At 41.6% G+C, this 25,801-nt stretch overlaps 1 protein-coding gene across 2 annotated transcripts; it reads left to right on the top strand.

Moving 5' to 3' along the window:
- The first annotated feature begins 2,117 nt into the window (after positions 1–2,117).
- On the top strand, positions 2,118–25,235 carry vaspb (vasodilator stimulated phosphoprotein b). Of its 2 annotated transcripts, XM_027280552.1 has the most exons (14): positions 2,118–2,590; positions 15,925–16,096; positions 18,153–18,333; positions 19,209–19,275; positions 20,483–20,580; positions 20,935–21,191; positions 21,391–21,524; positions 21,724–21,775; positions 21,945–21,972; positions 22,101–22,140; positions 22,358–22,414; positions 22,991–23,066; positions 23,264–23,321; positions 23,413–25,235. In XM_027280552.1, the coding sequence occupies exons 1-14, from the start codon at positions 2,586–2,588 to the stop codon at positions 23,445–23,447; spliced, it is 1,260 nt and encodes a 419-aa protein (XP_027136353.1). In that variant the 5' UTR covers positions 2,118–2,585; the 3' UTR covers positions 23,448–25,235. The 2 variants fall into 2 exon arrangements, with proteins under 2 accessions (XP_027136353.1, XP_027136354.1); XM_027280553.1 differs by lacking the exon at positions 22,358–22,414 and having other exon boundaries at positions 2,119–2,590.
- The last annotated feature ends 566 nt before the right edge of the window (positions 25,236–25,801 follow it).

Genomic DNA, 25,801 nt, shown 5'->3' with positions numbered 1-25,801 from the left:
GGCTTTCTGGATGTTTACACATGCCATGCAGACGTAATGCATTCCTTTCTCATCCTCTCTGTCCCCATTAGGAAGAAGGAGTGCTTTTAGTGTGAGTTAAAAACTGGGCCATGACTCCTTTTCCTCTTTATTGTTAACAGAATTAGAAAGTATTACTTCAGCATTTAATACAAGCTATATAAGAGACTACTATTAACTGCAGTTGCTTCTTGTCCTATGATTTATCTTTTGAATCAAAGTCATGGTTAAGTTATATTTTTATACCAGAAACATTATGAAACTAATGAAATGTTACAGAAAGTATTTATGGAATAACCACGAAAGCCACAGCTGCTAATAGAAACCTGAAGTTACCCAGACAGCCAGCAGGGCGAGGTGGAGGGCTTGGCTAGGCCCCTGGTTTGGATGAGATGTTGCCTTCATGTGCTATTGGAAATTAAAAACACCAACCCCCATAAAAAGAACATACGGTATATAAATACCGTTCTGAGAATGGTGAGCAATGTGGGGTGCTAGATCACAGGGCATGTGTAGGATCAAATTATTTTTAAAAAGGTGTCCATCGCTATAGATGCCATAATAAAACTCTAAAACCATCAAATTATCAGAGAAACTGTCCACACCTACTTTCGTGAGTTACAAATGTCCCATATAACCAGTAAGTCCTCCGGTCAGTGAAACCAAAAGAAAATAACACCTTTAAGGTTGTGATTCCTGAACTTGAACTGAAAAAATCCTCCTGATACATATTAGGTCTGTGTTTTATGTCTGTTGCGTCTTATTAACCATTCTACTGCACTTTATGACATCTGCCCTTAAAGTATGCACATGCAATATATATATATATATATATATATATATAGATATATATATATATATATATATATATATATATATATATATATATGAAATAGTAGAAGAAGAGGAAGACTTGACTTGATGAGCAAATGGATAATCTGGTCCTCATTATCATGCTAGTTACCTATGTTAGTTATCAACTTGGCAGTTGATGATTTTATCTGATATTGAAGTAAAGTATTATTTATAAGTAGCAATGCCTCTATGGTAAACTCTATTACAAGTAAATGTTCTGGCATCCATAATGTTACTTGAGTGGAAGTATTGGGAGTATCAAGTATCAACATTCAGAAAGTACATCTCTTGTCTGGTCATTATAGACACATGTGTGAGCAGGATTTGTATTTTTTAGCTGGTCGAGGTAAAGCTCATTTTACTGACTTAATACAATGTTGGGTAGTTTAATATGTTTTATACATCAAATGTTCATCATCGTAGTACTGTGTATCTGCAGCTGTCAAATAAAGGTAATGAGTAAAAAGTGCACCATGAAGTGTCAAGTCACGTCAAGTGGGTTTTATTGCCATTTCAACCACATACACAGTATGCAGTGAAATGAGACAGTGTTTCACCAAGGATCATGGCGCTACATGAAACATGAAACATAGTGCAGACAGAACTAAATAAGGTGCATACACATTACAACACAAAATACAAAAGAGCTACAGACTTGAGAGTGTAACAGACTTGGATGGGTATGTACATATGCTACATATGGATATATACAGTATGATTAATATGGGTATATACAGTAGTGAGGTAGATCCATCCATCATCTGTAACCATCAGGGTCATCAGGGAGCCTATCCTTGAATAAAATTAAGTAATTAAGAGTGTGCATGGATTTATGTGCAAGGTGTACATTGTTTTATGTTTGCAGTTATAGTAACAGTTTGAATGCGTTTTTTTTTTTTATTTTGCTGTTATTAAACAGTCTGAAAGTAGAAGTAGCAGAAAATAGAATAGACTCAAGTTTTTAACATAGATTTTACCCGAAATACAACCACACAGACTCACACAGGGCTTTCCTATCCCTACAGACTGAGCTACTGCTGCTCCAAATGTAAAATTGTACTTACTGTAGTAAATGCATTTATTATTCTCCACAGTGGCTCATCATATTTCTAACTTCAGCCTCTGTGGCTTTTAACTGCTCGATAAATCACACACTCTCATCCCGACGTTGCTTTTAACGAGGCTCTCGTGAACGCACCTCGGGATTGTAGCCTGCTTTGAAGCTGGCGGGCTGGGCCGGACTCCAGCGAGTTCACACAGACCTACCGAGCGAGCGACGAGGGACGAGGGGGGAAAGTCCGGCGCAGACACACGGCTTTAATCTCCAGAAACAGAGCGGTAAACCAGCTCAAAGTGTGGAGAGAGAAGTTGCGGTTGTAGCTGTGTGTATATAGCCTCGCTGCTCTCTCGGCTTCACCTCCGTAGCTCGTACAAACCAATGTGGGATAGTGATTGGAGTTGACAAGCCCGCTCCACTACTGTATCTGCTCTCCTCCCTCCTCTCCCGCTCCACACAAACCAGGAAATCGTCGAGGTGTGCTTCTTTATACCGCTACTGGCTACCCCGTCTGCGGGTGTAGATGCGTGTTTTTTCCCCTCGTTTTTCTTTTTTTTTTTTTTATTTCTCTAGTTTGACACTTTAAAAGCCGGGCTTCATCTCTGAAGTCAGACAAACTTGCCTACGAGGAGAGGAGCTCCACTCTGGCCGAACAATGAGGTGGGTAAAGCGGCTCAAATCCCTTCATCTTCATTGTGTTTCCAGGCTACATTTTGTGTTTCGGCCACTAGTTTCCACAAAGGACGACTGTTAAATCCTGACCTTTTTTTTATAATGTCTGCCCTTGTAGTTTGATAGTAGTTTTAACACGTGAAATCGCATTTCTCACTCAGAAATAAGTCAAGCTTTCTCGGCTGTTTTTTTTTTTTTTTTTTTGGTGTGGTTTAATAAACTAACACGGGCACACTGGAGCAGGTTTTTATGACCTTCGCTTGTGAATAACCTGATTTAAAAAAATATAGTTATCTTTACCTGGTCAAGTGTGTCTGCCTTTTATTTTTATTTATTTTAAAGAGAGTTGGGGTTGTTGAGCAGGACAGATGACAAAAACAGTTTCAAACATGTTGCCTTTTGTTTTGCTCATTTGACTGCAGCAGTGCAAAAAAAGAAAAAAGAAAAAGTTCTGTGAACAAAAGTGTGTTTATAACAAAGGTCAGAGGTCAGGGTAATTTATAGGGCATGTGAAAGGGGTTCTTGCTCAAAGGCACTTCAGCAGGGTGGTGTCTGATCCATGCAGGGGGGGGGGACGGGACTCCTCCTTCAGCTGCACAATGACCACTTTGCCACCCCTGATGCATCTGCTGTTCATATCATGTCATGCATTCCTCAGCCGCACATTAAACCTAACCCTCTTCCACTATTTTTTTTTTCCCCCTCCTCCCGGGAGTGCAGTAAGTTTGAACAAAATTCACTTCTGCGCAAAGCTCCACAAATTCCACATCCTGTCACAGCCTGTGCAGTTGGCAATTACATGTCTCGAAGCCGCCGCTGTTACTCCGGCCCTTTTCTTATTTAAAAAAAAAACAAGAGTAGCACCCCCCGCTTACGTCAAGGACATACTTTCTGTTGTTTTTAAAGCTCAACGCATGCAGGTTTCAATTTGGACCCCGAGGTACAGCAGAGCACAGCGGTGCATGGCTGATAACCTGTGTGACTAGTTCTTTATCTCAAACCCATTGCACTACCCTTTCTGTAACAATATATCTCAGCTCGGCGCATGGGTTGGTCCCAGGTTTGTATTTGTTTTGCACATATTTCTGCAGAGTAACTTTGATTACAGCAGGAACAAGAGGCAGGGGCTGCTCGAAATCCTGCCACGGTCTCAGCATTTCATTAAACATACTCTCTACTAATGAGGCCATTAATTAACATATTGCAATAATCAGTAAGGCTTATTGTATAAACGTGCATTACATAATATGTGTAATGTGAATTTTAGTGAGCAAAACAAAAGAAAACACAGAATTTTAGAAGAAACTGCACCTTGATAATTGATAAACCTGCAGATTAGGTGTTATTGTCATACAACACATACACATCTATGATGACACTGTACATGGTGCACAATAAAATGATTACATGTCATTCAGCACTTTATTGTATTGCTCAGCTGCGACCATAAAACACTTTGGTGCTAGACTAGACTTCCCCCAACGACACCCAATGTAAATATGAAAGTGTCGAGCTTTTATGTCTACGTTCAGGTTTCATCATGCCCTTCAAAGCTAAGTTTCCGAGCAGTCAGCGGGTGACATCTGTCTGGATGATTGTTGGTCTGTTAGGTTTATCTGGATACTGCTCGCCCGCTGAACCGGCCTCTCCATTGAGGCGGGTTCACGACATGTCACCTTGTATAATAGGTAGAGACTGGAATGCAGCTCCACTCATGTTCATTGTCATTTGTCCCCGTGGAATGTGAATGTTGACACAGAAGAGCAGTCAGTTGGTCAAAAGTTCAGCAATTTGACCCAGTTGAGAAAACGTTTCAGCCATGAATGCTGACTTTAAGCAGCGTTTTACAACGGCCGTCAATAGAAACGTCCTGCTAACGTACAGCGTTCAGCACACATCTGTTGGTTCGAACTATGCTCGCATGTTAACTTTTGAACACTAAAGTTTCACTGATCACGTTTGCAGATTTCCTTCACGGTGAACGCTGGTGTTTATAGTATTTCAGACTTATCCTCTTGGTTAGGTGTCCCAGGAAGCGGATTCATCTCCATAGTGATTCACTGTTAACGTCAGAGGTGACTCCCATCTCCCACTGTGATTCACCGACTGGTTCTTTGTGACTAAAAGACTTGTCCTATCTGACACCAGCGGTGTGGCTGCCTCAGGCTCAAGAATTAACACACGTGACGTGAGCATGCACACAGGCAGGTGTAATGCTTTAACGCACTTGTTTGCAATCTAACGAGTTCCCCCGTGCTCAGTTTAGAAGCTTGACGTGCCTGGAAGCGATGCCAAACTGAGCTCCTCCGCTTTTCTTGGATGAGCTTATTATTGATCAGCCTTTTAAAAGCAGGGAAATGGCCTCCCCCTCAGTCTCCTTTGTGTCTCGGCTCCAGCTCTCTCTTTTTCTTTTTTTTCTTTTTTCTCTCTGCCTTGGCAGTAAATGGAAAGGAATGCAGCTCGAGCAGTGATCTTTGAAGTTTAGCTGCCATGTCTTCATCCTCTATCAAAATGTTCTTGCTAACTTCTTGACCTCAAGTCTCAACAGGTCAGTAGCTGTTATTCAAAGCATTTAGAAATATTATTGCGTATGTCCATGTAAGGATAACAAGATGAAACTCAGTGGTGTTGTGTAATGTTCACAGCAGTGTGTCTGCTGTGTTGGGATGCTCATTTTTCATGTCTCCACTTGTCCGGCTAATTCCCTTGCACAGTCAATGTTTTTCTTTAGAAGTTTGATATAACAGTTTATAAACAGACTACCAGGGTGTGTTTACTCCCTAAAACCTAGTTTAAAATTCAAAATATTAAACAAAAATTGCTTAATTATCATGTTAATGTTGATATTTTATGTTTAGAACATTGTAAAAACGGCATTGTTCTCAGCAGACGGACACATTTCTCACCTTCACTGTGGTTTTCATACACGTAAGACATTCTGCATACATGAATTTATTGCTCTTTTTATTGTGAACAGAAGCAGCCTTTTTAAATTTGTTTCCCAGCCAAAGCCCTCCTAACATTCATGCCTCTACCCCCTGTGCCCCAGAAGCAATAACAATTTGAAGTAATTGGGGTGTGCTTGTGGGAATTCATATCTATAATGGATTAAGAATAATGGCTTTATTTCATGCATCATAAAGAGCTGCATGTTGATACACACTTCAAAAGACCCCCCCAGTGCGTCGCCGTACAGTGGGTGTGACTAAATGATCACAAAGCCCGTATGCTTCATCACTCCATGAGGCTCTCCATTATTAAAATGGTCTTGCCTTGTGAGTTTGTCCACCACAACACCCAGTCACTTGCAGCCCCCTCCCCTGAAACAATTTACCCCTCTTGGTCCTCCCACCTCTCATACTCATAAATAGGCCATTATGCCGGCCTGCCTCTTGGATTAGACGCTTTGCTACAAGAGTTGCTCAACATACAAAACCTACTATTGTCTACTTGCTGACAAATCCAGTTTCCTGTGGTGGTCGATGTTTTTATTCTTTATTTGTGCCTCTAGGCTGTTATGTTCTCTCTGTATGGCAGTGTTTCTTCTGTGATCACTTGTTTTAAACTTAACCTTTATCCTAACCAACTTGTTGGTCATGTGTTACCCATAGTAAGTAGTTGTTTGTTGAGCTTGGTGCTTTGAAACTGAGATCTTTTGTCCCAATTTCTGGAGAAATTTGTGTCAACTGCTTGCAGTAAGTATTATGGATACAGTTATCATGACATATGCAATTATATCAAAATATACACGTGTATATACGGATATAGAGCTGTAACAAATAGTTTAGTCCATTGATAGAAAATTCATTGTCAACACTTGATATGATAATCTATGAAAATAATATCTGACCATGGCCTCCAGGAAGATGGGGGGGAGACATTTTTAACTTTTTTGTCATTCATAAATTAAATTATTAATGGATTAATCAAAATAAATAACTGCTAAACTGTTCAAAAATAAAAGTCATTCTTAGCTGCACCCCTGTTGGGATATACGTTATCCAGTAACTCAAGTACCCTCTCATGGATAAAATGACCAGATGGGACTGAGCTTGCTTATGGATAATTCAATAACAAAACCATGGTTGTTCTATAAATCCAATATGGGCATAAAGCAGTTGACTGGTCTAATAAAACCAGAGATATTAAAGGGATATCTACCATAGTATGGCAAAATCTTAAATTTCTGGTCCACAAATCGTCTTAGTTGTTTAACCTAAAAAAGTAATTGGGGTCCTAAAAGGTAAAGATGTTGCTGGTAAAGGCAATAGGAAACTACCTCTGTCAGTCAATCTGTTAATGTTTGCTGATTTCTTTTTTGACAGTGGAGATATTTTGTTTGTTTTTTGCTTTAACCAATTCAGGAGCAACTGATTTTTTTGTTTTTTGTCAACGAAGCTGTGACAGTCACTAGAAGCAATTATCTAAGAAATATGTCAGTTGTGATACCTGTTAGTTGACTTTCAAGAACCTGTATAGCTGCCTGGATTTTCATTGATGCTTGTAGCCATTTGTGGTATTTATACACTATTTTTACATTGATGTAGCTAGCTAAATATGTAGGAAGATGACCTCATCATCCCATCTGCAAAGCTCTGATAAGACAAACTGGTGGAAATTGCCTCTGTGGGAAGAGCACTAGAAATATACTCAACAATTCTTAGCTGTGTGTCACAATTCAGAGGCCTGAAACCAGGATAAGAGTGTGTGGGCATTTAGATGTCTGTATTTAAGCTTGTATGACTTCTCTTTTGGCAAAGATCTCACCAGCACCGGTGTGAAATCAAGCAAAACCAACCGCTCCACAGTGGCCTAATGAAATAAAAGACACATCTGCAACCCCTGTGGTCCTTTTGCAGTAGCCAAACATAGTGACATCATCCCAGCTGATGGAGGGCCTGAGCCTAACAGCATAGTGAAACCAAAGCTGGTTGTGGGCAGAAATGCCGTAGTTATATATTGTATGGTCAGCACTGCTAATGGATGCAAAGATACATTGGGTTCATCAGAGGTCCACTGCTTAATGGAGCGTAATGGATGCCAGTTAGTATAAAAATGCTGTGTGCTGTCAGACAGCCTAAACATTGCTATCTTTCAGGTCCTCAGATCTTCATTTCACTTATCTGTAGTGATGGGCGTTGCTGATACACAAAGTCTGTGTTCGATAAAACCGTATTGGCGGAAGCCTAGCCGATAATCATTAAGCTGCACTTATACTCTGAGAAGTAAGATAACATTGTCTCAGGAGAGTTTGTCCAGGACATGAGCTATGGGTTTATAACTAAACAGACCTGTTTTTAGTCTTTAGTTAAAGACTGAACCGTTTTCTGCATGGGTGACACTTTTGTGCATGAATAGCAATGCACGTAATCTTGTTTACAGCAACAATTTTTGCTGTGCTGGATGCTGCGTGAAGCGTCCACTCTGTCTCTTTCTGACCATTCTGTCCAAAGCGGCCGTCTGGTCTAGTTGAATAGTATACATTTAATTTGGGGAAGCTGATGTTGAGGTCATTCGAGTAGTCAAAAGAGGACTACCCTTTTGTTCAAGAGTCATGTGTTGAAATAGTTAATTCTCAATGCTCAGCCATGGGTGAATATTGGCCTGAATGTTACTTGCGCTGTTTTGTTTGTACATACTTTCAGTCAGCAACAGAATAAACATCACTAATGGGGATTGGCCAGTTTAGATCTATGTCTGTCTTTGTGCTTTTTTAGCTGCTCAGTTATCAGGTAAATTGAGTTGAATTGAATTCAGTTATCAAGGCCTTGTTTGGCGTTTGTGACAAAGCTTTCTAAATGTGAGATGAAAAAGTGGGCTGACGAGTTCTACAAGAGTTCTCAAACTCTACGTTACAGTTTGTTTTCCATTATAAACTTGTTCAGCTGCTGACTGGACAGTTGGCTGTTAGTTGGTGTTGTGCAGTGCCAAGAGGCTATTATCCAGGTAGCCGCTATCTGCAAAGTGGACTAACGTAAGGGCCAAAGTCTACACACTCATGCCTCAATGTCAGCGAGAAGCAGGAAATATTATTAGGCGTTGCCTTCTTGCTTTTCTCAACTTTGGGCTCAGAGACGTTTCTTCTGTAGCGCAAAGGAACGAGTGTACAAGTCCACGCAGCTGAGAGAGAGGGAGGGAGTTTAACCCAGTGGATTGTCCTTCTTCAGAGGAGTAAGGCCTGCCTCCTCCTTGGCCCGAGTCAAGGAGGATGTGCTCCAACCTGTAAAAGGAATTGAGCTCTGTGAGGAGGACAGAGGTGAGATGGTTCCAAATATGGGCATTGTGTGTGCCAGTCGTGGCCCACCCTCCCTCCCGAGCCCACATGCACACACACACACACACACACACACACACACACACACACACACACACACACACACACACACACACACACACACCGTACGCTCCCTCAGAGGCAGGAAGGAATTCATCTCCGCTCTCTGCTTGAAGTGGTCACACAACAAAATGAAAGTTCTCGGCCAAACGTCTATTCAACTTTTCCACAATGCTCTATAAACGATGCCAGGCAAAGGATGAGTCGGCGCTCAAAGAATGCTGAGGGGTTTTCTAAGTCAAGGAGTTTCAGCTGGAGATGTCTGACTTCATTCAGACAAAAGATATTTAGGAGAATAAGAGCTCATGAATAGCTGAGATAGCCTGGATGCCTGTTTCTGTTGGACTCGCAGAGGCAGAAAGCGCTAGCCTGCAGCAAGTGTGTGTATGTGTGTGTGTCTATTTGTGTGCCTTAGCAACATGCTAGGACCTGTGTGAGAAGAAACAAGCATGAGGAAAAGGACAAAGAAAGCGGGAGTTAGGTTACCAGCAGAATAAGGCAAAGAACCATGGTCTTTATTGTAGAGGGTAGGACAATGTAGGAAAACAACCTGCTTTCCTATTAAAGTATTTCCTTAAACTAACATTTTCCCATTTAAATTAGTTCTTTAATTTCCTTTTTTAGGTGGTTCTTTATAAAAAAAAAAGTTGGATTTTTGCTTCCTGTTTTGTTGAGGTATTCACCCACCAGCAGAGTTAGCGCTTGTGTTAAGATTCCTGTCTGTCTGCTCTCTACCTCATATTTGAAGAAAAGAAGCCGTAACAAAGGGAAGTTTATCCTCCCGCCTGCCAGTCAGGCTACATATTAACATTTATGGGATGGCTGCCTCTCACAGCTTAACAGGAACTGTACTTTGAAAACTTATCTTGTGCCTACTTTTACAGTCACTTAGATATTGACATGAGAAACAAACAAGTGCCATGACTCGTTCACAGAGAACTCAGAGTCCTGTGGGCCCAGCGCGACCATATATACATGACCCAAGGGTGCTTTTGAGGACAGTGTGTTGTCAGATGACCAGGCCAGCGTCAACGGGCTATTGTGTAGCATCCCCATGTCCGAGTCAACATCAGAGGTCAAGTACTGCCCCACCACCATGACCTCAGTCGGACCTCAGTGTAATGATGAGGCAGTGTTTTTTTGTTTTTTTTAATGATCTGCGTTTGATCATTTTTTAGGTCATTACATCTGCAATTCTGCACAAGTAAAACTTATTTCAAAGGAATATTTCAGGCTCTTGAAAATGAATAAAAAATATATTCTGATGCCATACTTGATTAACCACGCAGCCTAGGTCATGACTTTATCACATTATACAGTGGAGCATTCACAAACTGGCACATCTTGTGTTTTCTCGTGTTGCCTTTTTTTTGCGACCAACACTTCCCTTTTTCACCAATGTGTGCGGCTTGTGTCCCTGCGTGGAGCGTGACTTTCCCACATATATCTCGTGTCAGCTGTCCTAGCTTCACCCCTCACTTATGAATGAGTTCTCACTGTACACTGTATATTCTGCTCACAGGATGGCATAATGTCAGTCAATAAACAGAAATTCACCTGTAAATTACTATAAAATACGTGTAAAATGTTGTTCTTCTTTAGATATAATATACATAAAAGCATTTAAGTGGATGCAGTTTTTTCACAGTATCAATATTTGTCATGCATTACTGTCTGTTGAAATGCGGTCTCTATTTTTATCAGGCTGAGAAGGACAAGGGGGAAGTGGTTTGTGTACATGCACAGACGTTATTAAGTGACTTATTGTCATTCCCTGTCTGGTTTTAATGTGACGTTTGATTGCAGGGAAGGGAAAGAAAATAAGTAATGAATCACTGTTTGTTCATCTAAGGTGAAACCCAGCCACTTCTAGGTTCGCCAACGCGAGACTCGACACCTGCTTTTCCGTCTTATGTTTCGTATTTGTCTGCGAATGGTGTGCAAATCAATTCTCAAAGCTGTAGAAAAAAGACATTGTTCTGTGGACCAGACATGAAACTGCATGAATATCATAGTCAAATATGGTGCATGAGTAACACATGTTTCAGTCTGATCTGCTGTCTCTCTTACCACAGATGAAGATTATTCCTGAAGGCAAGAATAACTCAAACATGCCTGAACATTTAAAAACAATAACCGACAGGCACAAAGGATTTTCATATAAAAGTATTATAAACTCTTGGAGGAGAAAGAAGCCTGACGAATTAAGATGGACAGTGAGCCAGGAATGGCTGTAGAGACAAATTGTATTACTCTACTTAGTGTCTAGACAACACTGTAACTTCACTGTTGTGTCTCAGCCTCAGGACTGATGTCTGTTTGTCATATATGCTGGTTTGCTAAATCAACGGGGGGAATGTAGGTTTAGGTCTTTAGCTCTTTTTATTTATTTTTATCCCTGTCATATATAAATATGAACTGCAGTATTATGTAATATGTATGTGCCTGTATGAAGACATCTCTTGGCAGATCCTGCACTTGGTTAAACTATCTGATTCAGAGGGAATGGTGAAGGAAGTAGAGAAGAGTGGCGGAGGAGTGTGGAGGGAGGGTCAGGTAAACGGAGGAGGAGGAGGAGGAGGGAAGAGACAGCCACTGGGCCTGACTGTACTTGCCAGCACATTTGGGGAAAAGCTCTGCGAGCAAAGCCTTATACAGACATTTTCAAGAGCATGTGCCTCGGCTGTGCACTGCAGTTTCCTGTTAACCCCTCACTGACATAAAAATCCAAGGAGGAATGAGGAACTCACTCTGGCTGTCATAACGAGTGGAGACACATTGGATTTTTCCAAGTATATATGCAATTTGCATCATCCATGCCACCAATTCCTGTGCTGAAGTCCTCTGAAGTCTTACGCTGGAGGTATTTTAAAGGTTGGTGGCTCAAATCCATCCCAGAGCATCAGCCAGTGACCTATATGTGCTTAAGAGAAAACCTTCTTAAGTCAACCGGTCACTTAGTTAACTTGGCTCCACGACCAGCTTCAGTGTCCTCACTGGTGGACTGGTGGTCCTCGTTTGAGGAAGGACAGGAATAGATTGTTTATGACCGCGCCTGTCGCGGTTTATTCCCGTAATAAAACACAGTCCAGTCAAACCCAGCCGTGAATCTCCTGCAGCCTGTTATACCCAGTGGACCAGGTTAGCTCACAGACACACGTGTTGGCTGTTTGACAGGTGTGACGGTGCGTGCGTGTGTGTGCGTGCACAAGTCCCTGTCTTTACAGTGCGTCTGCCACACATGCTTTTAGAGTCTCGGTGTCCGTAGTTTTATCAATAATGCAGCCACTCACTCACAGCCTCACTCCAGAGCCCTCGCTTTCTCTGCCATTAAATATGCATCCATTTCCCAGTCCTATGTCTGTGTCCCCTCCCAGTTCCCATAAGCCCATTCTGCCCCACGCACACACACACAGAATGCTTGATGCAGATGAGATCAGAGAGCGTAGCAGTATTTATCCGTCCAACCTGAGGTGGCTTTAACCTGCTCAAAGTGACCAATGGACATTGAGCGGCTATGTGCTCAACATTGACAGTGGCCTTAAATCTCTCCCTTGTTAAAAATCCTCTCTTAATACTCTGTTGTCAAAATAGCCTTAGGAAAGTCCCATGACTATCTTTTATTTTCTTTGATTTAAGTTCAAATATTTTTAACCACATATCCAAGATGGTGCTGTAACAACAGTAACAGTAATTGATTTGTTTTTTTTCACCCTCAGCCTTTGAAGAACAAAAAACGATATTACATTTTGAGACCAATACTGATATTTGAGAGCACAAACATCCTAAAACTATGTCTGTCTAAACACATAACATGTACAAACACTTTTTAGTTAAGAATTTTGACAAAGATCTGTACTACATGGGTCATTCTACATCTGAAAAATAAACTTTAACTTAACTCAGTAGGTAGAGCGTGCACCCCACGTACAGAGGCTCAGTCCTTGCTGCAGCAGCCCAGTGTTCAAAATCCGACTTGTGGCCATTTGACGCCCTCTGTCTCTCCCCACTTTCCTGTCACTCTACTCTACTTTATAATTAAAGTTCAAAAATCTTATCTTATTATCTTAGATCCCTCCTCATTACAAGCCTCACCACTGATGGTTTTTCTGGCTGAAAGCATTTTCCATGAAATGTAATGATAAGCTTGACCATTTAGATATGCAAACACACACAAATGACTTGAAAATATATATATATTTTAGTTGTATTGCTTCCAGAAAATATAAGTAAAGTGCACAACATCCGCAAAAATCTCTTGAGCTACTGTACAAGTTGCCAAAGCAAAGAGGAGAGAAAGTCATTACGAACGATCAGACTAACATTCACTGTGTCTTTATAACTCTCGTGCCAAATAACACAATCACAGGAAGGAGTTTTGAAATTTATATAATACCCCTCGCTATGACTCCAAAGATGCCTGACGTGTTGTAACATTGTAAAGCACTCCCACACAGATTACATTTAATGCTTTTCAGGAGTACTCAGTTTATCGGGACATTCGTAGGCCTAAAAATTTTAAGTGGTGCCTGTTTTGGAGAAGAGCGAGCATCCCAAAATCCGTTCATCTAATCCCAACTCTCTGCTCATTATTCTCTCCATTCTTTTCATACTAAAGCAAACGTATCATTTCCAGTTAAAAAGGATCCAATTTCAATGTTGCCTACTCAAAGGAAAATATAGGACCTCCGTGTGTGTTTGTGTGTGTGGGCATTGATTGTTCAGGCTGAGGCCGTCCTTATTAGGCAGTGTTGGCAACAGGAAGTAGGTTGTGGCTTTGGTGCTGTGTCACAGGAAGTAGCAGATTGTATCATGGGTGCGACAGATGGCGGGAGAGGGGGAAGAGATGGATTAGGGGACTATGGGGAAAGCATGGAGGGAGGCAAATGAGGAGAAGAGGGGGAGGAATGGTAAAAAATTGGAACTGACAGTCAGCCACCTTTTCTTTACCTTTGTGTTCACCTCCACTGTCTGTACTCACTATTACTTGCTCCAATTTGTTTATACTTGCATGCAGAATTTGTTTATTACATATCGGTAGAATATTGCGGTATTCGTCTCTCCAATGAATGATTTGTTCACCCTTAGATCTCGGTGTCTGAAATGCAAATGCTGCTACCTAAACTTGCATATATGTGGGCATTCCTGAAAGCGTTGTAACTTGTGACCATTCTGCCTTCACAGGAACTATAAATAAGTGTTTTGTCACCGGCCTCACAAGCAAATGTCTTCTTACAAAAGTGTGTGGAGGTGGAGGTTGATGAAGAGCAGGTGGAAGATTCCAGGGCCTCGTCTCCTTTGGCGGAGCTCGGCACAACTTCCTGCCTTTGTCGGCCTCCATTGTTGTCTCGCCTCCCATCTTGTTTGCCATCAAGCTAATCTCTCTTTCTCCTCTCAAATCGACACTTTATTTCATTCCTTCCCTTAGTCGTTCACTTCAACATTTTGTTTTGACACAAGAGGTGAGATGCTGAACACTTCAGTTACACAAGCGGCAACGGTGTCAGTTTTTCCAGTGTGAGGGTTTCTCTGTTTTATATCATTGTGAATTTAGCGTGTTTAGGTGCTGGACTGTTGGTCAGACCAGATCATATTTGAACACACCATTTTTGGGAAAATGTGATGGGAACTTTTATACCATTTTTTTTTAAAGATTATTTTTTGGGCCTTTTCAAGCTTTATTTGATAGAGACAGCTGAAGAGTGACAGGAATGTGGGGAGAGAGACAGGGAATGACATGGGAAAGAGCCACAGGTCGGATTTGAACCCTGGGCTTCCGCAGCAAGGACTGAGCCTTTGCACATGGGGCGGCTGCTCTACCAACTGAGCTAAACACCGCCGCCACCATTTTCTAATTTGTATTAGAAAATGGTGAGAGTGGTCTGCAGTTAGCTGCAGCCCTAATTGCGACACCTAATATGGCTGTTGAGGCTGATCCTACTCTTTGATCAATCGTCATTGTGCTGTAGTTGTTTGACAACTTTCCGGACACGATATCCGTTTCAGAAACTCCACCATCAGCCTGTAAGCGCGTTATTCTGTATGATCCATCAGGGGTATGTTGATATCATAGTACATTTTTAAAAGCACCGTGTGTTGTGACTCTCATCTCTTAGAAGATTTATTTATAGTGGAGACTACTGCGTGTTTTGGTCTGTTTATCCATCCAGTGTCTCCGGTTCCTCCTCACCTCCCCTTGTGTTTGCTTCTTTCCTTCCAGCTGCAGACCACAGCACATACCGTCATTTAATAGCATTTCAAAGTGGTAGAATAGTGACATTATGATGTGGGTAAATAAGACTTTTGGCCAAATTAAAGATAAAAAAGCAGGTATTATATGGTAATTATGCTGTTATTTGATATTTGTCATTAGATATTGTATAAATCAATAGCAAGATTGTGTTGTTTCAGTTGAATTTAATCTTGCTAAGCTGTAGAAAAGTTATTGAATTCACCAAAGCGCATAGCTTGTCACACTCGCTGGGCAGAATATGAAAGAAATATGATTCTTTGTCAGCATCTTCTAGATATAGGCATGAAATTGTATTAATCTCCACAGATCTTCAGGGCTGTCACCAGAAAAAACAAACCAAATGTTTGTGGTACCGACCGCAAAGATCCTTGATCATATATTTTATGGGCTGAGTGTGCAATCTCCACCACAAACCTCTGTGCTTTCATTTTTGTGGTTCTAGTTTCATCTTGCAGTTGGCAGGACTTTCTGCAGAGGGACACGCTTTACACGAAAACCTCGTGTGTGTGTTGTGTTGCGTAGGCTTGGAAAGCAAAGGCAATTATGCACTGCTCTTATACATAAAACAAGATTTGTCTTCTTCTATTTTTCTCTAAAACATGAAGCTTTGTTGCTAGTACCTATTTTTGGAAGAGAATAACAAATTCCTAATTTACTAACCACATTCTCAGTGTGATTTTGTGATGTTCATGCAACATCAAATGAATGTTTAATGTCTGTTTTTCTGTCTTCCAGTGAGTCGAGTATTTGCCAGGCTCGGGCCACTGTGATGATCTATGACGATGGCAATAAGAAGTGGCTGCCGGCGGGCACTGGAGCCCAGGCTTTCAGCAGAGTCCAGATCTATCACAACCCCACCAACAATGCCTTCAGGATAGTGGGACGCAAGATGCAGACGGACCAGCAGGTACATCTGCCAGCTCTGTGTCTGACAAACTATTTGTGTGACTTTGCCTCTGGAAGTGGGCGGATGTATTTTTTTTGTGTGTGTATAGCTCATTCATCTGTGTTTGTCATGTGGCCCTGTGGGTGTCCGTTGTCTCCTGTAGGTACCTCAGGGTGTATGAGTAAGCAAGCATGAGACGGACTATCTTTGTATGTGGCCATTCATTCACATTATCTGTCTGATACCACACATTAGGGCTGGGTGCTGTATAAGCTATGATCATTTTATCAGCAATACCATTTTTAATGGATATGACAGCCTGGACTTTGTAGGTACTCCAGTATGACAAAGATCCGGTGACCTACTGAACTACAAAACCAGAGCTCACTGTTTTTACAGAAACAAGAGTACATCACCTCTACTGGGTTGTTTTATTTGATGGTAAATCTTGTAAAGTTAGGAGAGTGTGAGTGGCTTGCCTTAACTTCTCAACTTGACAGGACACTTTTGTTCACTCAGTGTTTTTGTGCTTTTGAGAACGAAAGAACCCGTAAAGAACATTTCTACAAATGCTCTAGAGGAAGCTGGAAAAGTTTCGTGTCTTGATTGCGTACAGCATGCCGCGATGATCTCCAGCGTTGGACATTTGTAACTTCTGCCTTGTACTCCAATACCTGCTGGAGAATAAACTAAAAGCTAATACCGTTTTATCAAAGCATAACTAGACTCTTATGATGAAAGATCCTATTGTAAAGACATTTTCAGAATAAACATCAATTCTCCGACTTAAAGTGGCATCTTTTGTGGAACTTGAGTCCATTTTGAGCAGGGCGACTGTCTGTCAAACGAGAAGCCATCAGCATGTTAGAAAAGGAGAGCAAAGAGGTTGTTATCTCTCCAGATTATGACTCACCACGTATCACCAGATAAAGGTGGGCAGAATCCAACTTCAAAAGCTGAGTAAACTAAGTCCGGGTGGGTCTATTCTTGACTACGCCCCTGCTCTCCCTGCTTGCCTCAGTGTCTCTCTCCTTCTTTAAACATTCAGGACTCTAAAGTGCTCCCCAGAGACAGGTCTTAAAGTGGATGATGTTTCCTGTGCGATAGTTAGCTTGTTCAACCATTTCCTGTGACAGTTTAGGAAGAAGCCTGATACCCAATAAGGACTCTATATTTGTGTCGGATGGGGATGTGCAGCTTGGTGTAGGATGTTGCTGGATGGAGGAGCTAATGAGAGAAAATACAGGGTGTCTGTATTTTATCTCTACCTCCATGTTCTCTCTTTTCCCATCTGTTCTTTCTGTCTGGCTGTGTGTATATGGAGTAACTTGTGTTGTTTTTATTTAGTTGCTCAAAAAAATACAAGTGGAAGTGTGGTATTAAGGTTATCCTGCAGGCTGTTTGAACATGCTGCTTTCTTTCACTTACAAAAAAAAAATCTTTTTATCCTGTTTTTTATTTTTATATGTTTCTGCTCATATTTGTAGTGCGTCCCACCTGGCTTTTTGAAAGGATATTGGAGAGTTTCGTTACTGTCTGAACTGCTACCCTCTTTTTTTTTTAGTGCCTGTTGCCCGCTATGATATTCACCCTGTCAGGGTCTCCTCTCCTCCTCTCTGCTCTGTGGTATCCAGAGGCTGTTAAACAAACAGAGAAATGGCGTGTCAGCACATTCAGGCAACTTTTTTTTTTTTCTCCTCCCTGTCTCGTAGGCTTCACGCCACCTGCTGGGTGGAAAATATAAACCAGGATAATCCAACAAAAATAAAGCGGACGTTGTAATTTTAGGCAGAAGCAAGGAATGTGGGATATTTGATCGTTTTTCCAGTTTTCTAGTGAGGGATGAGGCTTCAAGAAGCTACCCATTTTTTATTTTTATTTTTTGTCTTGTCCTTTTACCTATTTTGCATATTAACTTTAAACATCGGACCAGCAGGTTTGGATTTGGCTTCATATTTTCAAATCAAACCATGAAGATGTCGCTTTTTATTTGAATACATCCAAAAACCACACAATGACTCATTCTTCTCGCCAAAAAAGGCCTTTGTATTGATCATCTGTCCTCTTGCTTCCATAGGTGGTTATAAACTGTCCAATTGTGAGAGGTCTTAAGTATAACCAGGCCACACCCAATTTCCACCAGTGGCGGGATGCCCGGCAGGTGTGGGGGCTCAACTTTGGCAGCAAAGAGGATGCTACTCTATTTGCTAATGGCATGGCACACGCTCTGGAGGTCCTCAACTCCATGGCAGACGCAGGTAAATGAGTTCTAACTGGATAAACCCGATTCCATCTGTATCCGTAGCTACTTCAGTCTGTCACGGACCGTGTAATGCCTAGGTGATCTCTGTCGAGGTTACATGAAAAGTACAGGATCGCTGAGATTTTAGGTTCCCTCTGCAGTAGTTTTGTATCCGTCACGCAACCCACATATTGTGCCCCAATGAGCCTGGCAGCTGGTTTCTGATTACTAGTTTTAGTTTCCTCACACAGAGCGCTGGTTTGCTGCCCTTACATAGGATTATTTGGGCGTTTACTTTTCTTTCAAGCGAACTTGAAGAAATTCACATGAGATAAACAAGTTAGTGGTGTAAGCAAATAAGAAAGCATGATGTGCTTTGGAGGAATGTGCTTTGTTTTGTCTTGATGGGTTTTGCGCAGTATGATGCAAGATGGAAGCCCTTGGCTTTTTCATTTCTTGATGCAGCTTTAAGTGAATTTGCTCACTCAATTCACTTAGTATCAAGTAGCAGTAGTTTTCTAAGGTAATATAAACCTCTGCTCATCCCCCACTCCACTACTGATGTCTTCTGTTTATTCTGGTCAATAAAACCTGATGATGTTCTGGCATAATCCATGACTCAGCTACTGGAACGTATGTCTTCTGACTCTTTGTTTCTGTTTTAGACACCTACCTATCTACATAAATCAGACCTTTCGCTTATCTTTTGCTGTTGAACCACAAACAGAATTGAAAGGATAGTCACTTTAGTACGGCGTGGCAAAACTAGTAATGCCTTGAAGGAAAGCCTATACCACCCTCTGTCACACAGAGACTTTGTACAAACAGCATAGGTATAAAAGGTGTGTCAGATGGAACAATCATAAAAAATAATTTTCTGTGTTTTGGCAGGCTATGCGACCCTCCCCCGGCCAGTGTCAAATGGACCCTCTCCAGAAGAGCTTGAACAGCAGCGGAGGTACTTTTAGATTTCCTCTTGATAAAGCCCACTTTTATTGTGAATCCTCTTGGGTGTCCTCTGGGCCAGATTCAAGAAAAACAAAAATACAATGTATCTACCCAGCTGATAACCCACTGCCACATTTCTTCAGACAAGACAAGCTGGCTGTGCAATTCATGTGAAGTTTGCGTCTAACAGAAGCAGACATATCCCCTGGGTTTAGTTGCATAACAATCAATAGCAAGTCAAGCTGTCTTGGATTTGTGGCAACCCCGTTGGCAATGGTTTCCACACACGCATATGTAGAGGATTTGATGGCATTAGCCTGACAGTGCTAAACCCCCGGTCAGCCCCTTTAGGTTAAAGGTTAAAAAGAAAGCAAGGCGGGCACCTCTCACATCAACTCAACCTTGTCACCACCTATCTGTTCCAACCACAAGGACACATTGTGGCATTAACCTTTTAATCTCATTTAGACTAAAAGGTAATATGTTACACAGTCAGGGAAGCTTTGTGATTGGCGACAGGGACTGTCTGTCAAGTTACTAGCAGTCTCAGTGTTCACTGACCTACTCTGGCTTAGGGAGCCTTTAAAAACCAGCATAGATGCAGGTGTTGGTGAGTGTTATTTGCATGAATGCTTTTCTGAACAGACATGAGATTCACCAGCGTCGACATCTTCTCTTTCCTAGACAATAAAATCACAGCGACTCTCACTTTGTGTGTGGACCTGTGCATTTTTGAGTGGGTGTACAATATATATGTGCTGTTCTCTATACAGCTGTTGTTGGTGACAGATGTGTTGGGGGATGGGGGGGTGGCAATAGTGAACTGAGGCAGCTCGAATTAGGCCACCATGTCCAGCTGTGGACTTGCAATGGAAGGCTAATCAGAAGCTATGAAATCCACCTTTGATCCTTTTCTACCAAAGTCGCTATATTAAATACAAATCCTGATTAAAGCGCTTCACAACAGTGCCAAATGCTATAATTAGACAAAGTTGCTCGAAAACAATGGATGCTGCAAAAATGATAATCTGCAACCCATTTTCACATTAACTGGGTGTGCTGAAAGCTGGCATGACCCATAATGCCCCATTTGCTTTCTTACTCTGTGTCATATCTCATGAGCCACTCGTTTAGTCATAACAGCTTCATTTGTCTGTCCTGCTCACGAGCACGTTCACGTGTATTTGCCGCTGACAGATGTGTTTGTTTGTGCGTAGGTTGGAGCAGCAGGAACGGGAGCGACAGGAGAGAGAAAGACAAGAGCGGGAGCGGCAGGAAAGAGAGAGACTGGAAAGAGAGAGACAAGCTGCTGCAGGTCAGGAAACACCTGGACTGGTCAACATAGCTGCACTTAGCTATAATACAATCCTGTCTTTGTGGTTCCACCACCAGATCACCGTTTCTTAAGGCCTCCACACACTGATCTGTAGAAGAGGGGGAGGAATATCTTGATCACAAAACCTTGTCAGACTGCATGACAACCATTCTCAGTCAGGAGTCAGGATAGTGATTTTCATAGTACTGGCCATCATGGATTATGATTTTGGATCATCAGACCAACAATTTCGCCACCTTTCTCCCAAGATTGTCAACTGTCTGGGAGGTGACTGTGTGCCTGCATCACACTGTCACTGATTACTGATGCTCCCCACTTTGTTTGTTTTTTAAGTTTCTATTCCTCCAGCTCCACCACTGGCCCCTGGAGGTCCCCCTCCACCACCAGCTCCTCCACCACCCCCTGGCCCTCCTCCTGTTCTTAGTAGTGGTGGTGGTGGTGGTGGTGTCCCTCCTCCGCCAGGACCACCTCCATCGGGAATTCCACCGGCCCCACCCTTGCCTGCTTTAGGAGGAGGTGGAGGTGGTGGTGGAGGAGCAATGACGCTTGCGGACGCCCTAGCAGGTGCTAAACTCCGCAAAGTATCCAAGGTGAGACCAAAACAAATCAGCATGTCGTTGTGTTTTATTAATTATTTTAAATTATTATAGAATTCCACTGCTGTAATGATGCAATCTTGTTTCCCTGCTTACATAGCGATGGTACCTGCATCCATCAATGTTTGAGTCATCACGCCTGCACAATGTCTGCTGAACTCTTTTGTGTCTTTTTGCTATTTGCTGCCCTCAGCAGGAGGATGGAGCTCCTGCACCAAGCAGATCTGACTCCAACCGCAGCAGCAACTCTGGAGGAGGAGGAGGAGGAGGAGGAGGAGGAGGTGGTGGTGGTCTGATGGGTGAAATGAGTGCCATCTTGGCACGAAGGTGGGCGGCATCACATATTTGAACTTGAATAAAATATACAATGCCCAAACTCAATCAATGAGGCGTACTCTGTATATGAAGTAGCTTTGGTCTTTATTTCTGCCTTTTCTCTTCTGATTAATGATCATATTTAATATGCAGTATATGTTTAGTAAATTTTGTCTATTTAACTGTAAAACTTTATTCCTTTTCACATCAGGAGAAAAGCTGCAGACACTGGAGAGAAGCCACCTGTGAAGACACAAGATAATGTAAGGGTCAGGCTTTATGTCCATTTATTTTTAATGCTGCAGAAAATGCTAAATAAATGTGTTTTTATAAGTGGTCTGACACTGTAGGTGATGGATAGTTATGTTATAACATAGAACCAGGTTGAGAATGACTCACTCTTAACTGAAGGTCTTGCTCTTCTCTATACAGGATGACTCAGAGCCTCAAGGTCAAAGCGGTGAGGACTGAACATTTTTGTCTGTAGCATGGCACCTACTTTCATTCTAATATTAATTTTATGTAACACACAAAGTTCTTGTGTGTTAAATGTTCTCAGCTTACGTTTCCGTACCTTCTCCTTCTCAGACACCCTTAGAAGACCATGGGAGAAATCGTCTATGATTAGGTAATCCAGTTCTTTCCACGCTGCCATTGTCAGTAAATCTAACTCCTCTCGTCCGTGTTTGGTGTCTCGTGTTTGAACTCATCCTAAGACTAGCTCTCCATCAGTGTGAATGTGTTTGTGTACAAGTGTGTGCATCTACGTATGTTTGAGTTTGGAAAAGTGCGTGAATGTCTTCCATTTCCATTCTAAGAGGAGGGTGTGTGTGTCTCACTAACAGGAATAACTCCATCTCCAAGAGCATGGACTCCACTTCCTCATTGTCCCAAGGTTCCAGGTATACATGTGGTCCCGTTCACTTATGACATTAGCCCCCCTTGCTTTGCTTTTCTCTTCAGGGTAGTGCAGAACCGTCGGGTAGCATATTTTACAGTTGATAGCACCGTCTAATGGATCAGAGAATGGCATGTACCCAATGGACTTGTAGGTGTACCAGCCAAGCGTGTCATCTTTAAAAAAAAAAGTGTATAAGAAGGAAGCCTGACAGTGTGATTAATGCTTATTTTTCCATGTCACTTCTGTGCGCTGTGGCTCGACGCTGTCCTCTTGTGGTAAACTTGACCACATTCTGACACTCTTTATTTTTACAGCTGTCTTTTACGGTGGCGTAGCTTGTCTGTATACTGTCACTGTGCCATTTCTAGGCAACTATAGTGGTTACAAGGTGTTTAAATTCTCATTTTCGTACCTTTTGGGTTTCCGTGCATTTCTATTCACTATTTCTTCATCCCTCTCGTGTTATAGTGATGTGATGTGTCGATTGACCGCTGTCCTGCAGCGCCATGGACCTTCTTGGCATTTTGCGGAACACAAATATAAAGTTGTATTTGTCTGATTCTTGTCGTCTTTACAGGGCAAAACCTGCTGGCAACAATAACAGTAACGATTCAGGTGGAATGGATGACTCTGATTTAGAGAAAATGAAACAGGTGAACTATCTCGGTTTCTCTGCACCATCAATTCTTGAACTGAATGAGTGTGATTACGTTAAACAAGACACAGCCTGCACAGCCTGCTTTCTCCAGTTGGCTGATTTTGCAAACATCATGTAGACAAGTACTCTGATTACTAATTAAGCGTCAACTAAGATTGACTTTCTGTTTTTTTTTTAATCACTATTCTGCAGGAGATCCTGGAGGAAGTGCGAAAAGAACTACAAAAAGTCAAGGAGGAAATTATTGGAGGTGATTAGGAGATTACTTACTACTTATTAAGATTGAATTTTGCTTCAGTAAATGGTATTTAATGTTCGTTTTCTCCTCTCTTCTTTCGCAGCCTTTATTCAGGAGCTGCAAAAGAGAAGCACATAGTTCTGCTGAGTGTCAGGTGTAACGGAGGGATGCGATAGATGGAGGTGGTTCAGGCCCCGTTGGGACCTCTCCTCCACTGCGTCCTCCAATGTAGCCCAGGGATTTCTCTTTTTTCTTTTTTTTTTCTCCTACACATTTTCTCTTTTCTCGTACACAAACACATGTGAGCATACTTGCTTATGTGTACATCATGCATATTCACTTACATGTAAATGGTAACCCAGGGAACCTCCTCACGTCGCCATTGGGCACTTGACGATCACTCACTAATATTGCAACAGTGATCCATGCCATCTCTCCCGTGTTCATTCATCCATCCCGTCCCCCTCCATGTGTTCTGTTCATCCAAACCAACTCAGAGCACATAGCTACTGCCACAGTTCTTCAGATTCATCAACATGTACACTCACCGTACTCCTCTTTTCTACAGAAATCCCGCTACTTGTGTTTTCTCCCTCCTGCTATGAGACGCACCATTTACTGATAGAGCAGTCTTCAGTATTCAGGGTCAATGTATTAGTCGCATTTTTTACTGTAATAGCAAGATGCTGGCATGCTGGGATCCCCCCCCCTCCTTTCTCAGTTGGCAAACACATGTTGAACCTCAAACACTGCGACAGATAGTTCAGATCAGACATCTAGTATTAGGTTATTGTCTCCAATGATGGTTGGATGTGGAAAAACAACAATAATTGAGGATGGATCAAAGATCCCAACTCCCTGACTACTGCAGTCTCTTACACAAGTGGACTTTGAGCTCGCTCCCAGCAATGGCTAAAGAACTAAAACAGCACAACGCAAGCCTTCGCTGCTGCCAGGTAGAGAAGTTGGAGGAAGAGGAGACAAGCAAAGGGAATCTGATGGACAACCCGAGTGCTAAAAGTGAAAGGGGAGTGTCTTGTTGTTTTATGATGTGTGAGAAATGTATTCTCTTTGCGTTGCACTTGTTCCAGAGGGCGTGTGTCTGTGTGCCACATGCCTTGACAGACTATTCCCTCTCACTCAAAATGAGATATTTGTTGGCCAGTGCAGTGGTCCCACACTGTGCTTCTGATAGTTATTTTCTTCCATTCTAGCTGTTTTCTAACTTTGAAACATGAAAAATGGCCATGATGAGGTCAATTAATTTGGCCATGACCAACTGCCTTGAGAATAAATAAATAAATATAAATATATATATATAAGGAAAATATATATTTGTTTTGAGGGAAAATGTTAGCAAAAATGAAGTGGTGTTTCTATTTTAATTGAAATGATTGGTGAATGGGGCTTTTGTTTTCTTTTTTCAATGATTGTTTTCTTATGAAATGTTATTTTGGGTTTACCGTTTCTTTTTTCTAATAGAGTCTAGGCTTTTTACACTGAAATATTAAGAAAACGGCTTAGAGACACTGGATTAGAAATGCCTTTATAGTCGAATACAGCTGCTTCTTGAAATGCATTGCTTTGTCTTTGAGTCATCTTTGGGCATCCTGTTGTAAGATTTATTTGAATTCAGACTAAATGAACTTTTATGAACTTCCTTACACTGAAATCCAAACTTTTGAATTGGAGCCTGGCTTAGAAATGTTGTGAAATAGAAAAAAAAATGTAATAAAAACAAAAATATTTAACTTGAGAGGTCTTTCCCCCCATTAGATGGAAATATTCAACTATGTGGTTCAAGACAATAAAGATGTGCACACGAACAGGTGAAGTTAGACATTTTAATTACATGTTAGTAAAGCATTTGTTTGCTTCTAGGTGTTTTCCAATGCGTACATTGTTGGATTAAACCTTTTAAAAATCTGTCTGTCATGGATTTAAATGTAGTTTACTAATTTGTTACAGACGTCAGGGGTGCTGCCAGGAATTTTGGGCCCCATGACAAAAAAAAAATCGAATTGGGGGCCCCCTCTGCGCAGCTGTTGTCACCACATCTCTAGGATCTAACGATCCCATCAAAAGCTTTACATAACTCTAATTAAAGGCTTGCAACTGTTTTGCATCTTGTAGTTCAATACTAGTACTAGCACAATATTTACTGCTGGTGATTTGTGCAGTGCAGTTCACTATTTGATGCAAGATTAAAAGCCACCATAAAAATGTGCTAAAGGCCATTTTTTATTTAACTTTTACTGCCCAAAACACGTAAAAACAGATCATTCATTTCATTATTATATTTGATATATATATATATATACACACACACACACACTCGATGATGGTTTAATAATTTTATATTGGTGTTTACCTATTTTTTGGGGCCCCTGGACCCTAACCTTTCCCCCTATACATGGGGTGGATTATGAATTTGTCGTGTATGCTTATAATAATCTGTGAAAACTGCCAAGGGTAGAAACACAGGCACATTT

The sequence above is a fragment of the Larimichthys crocea genome, chromosome VII (genome assembly GCF_000972845.2).
Source record: "Larimichthys crocea isolate SSNF chromosome VII, L_crocea_2.0, whole genome shotgun sequence".
Classification (NCBI taxonomy): domain Eukaryota; kingdom Metazoa; phylum Chordata; class Actinopteri; family Sciaenidae; genus Larimichthys; species Larimichthys crocea.
The sequence above is the reverse complement of the archived record's forward strand: the minus strand, read 5'-3'. Positions and strand labels throughout refer to the sequence as shown.

Coding starts and splice junctions, on each gene's coding strand:
- vaspb (XM_027280552.1), top strand. Junction 18,334..19,208: donor CAACTCCATGGCAGACGCAG/GTAAATGAGTTC, acceptor GTGTTTTGGCAG/GCTATGCGACCCTCCCCCGG. Junction 21,973..22,100: donor AGAGCCTCAAGGTCAAAGCG/GTGAGGACTGAA, acceptor TCTCCTTCTCAG/ACACCCTTAGAAGACCATGG.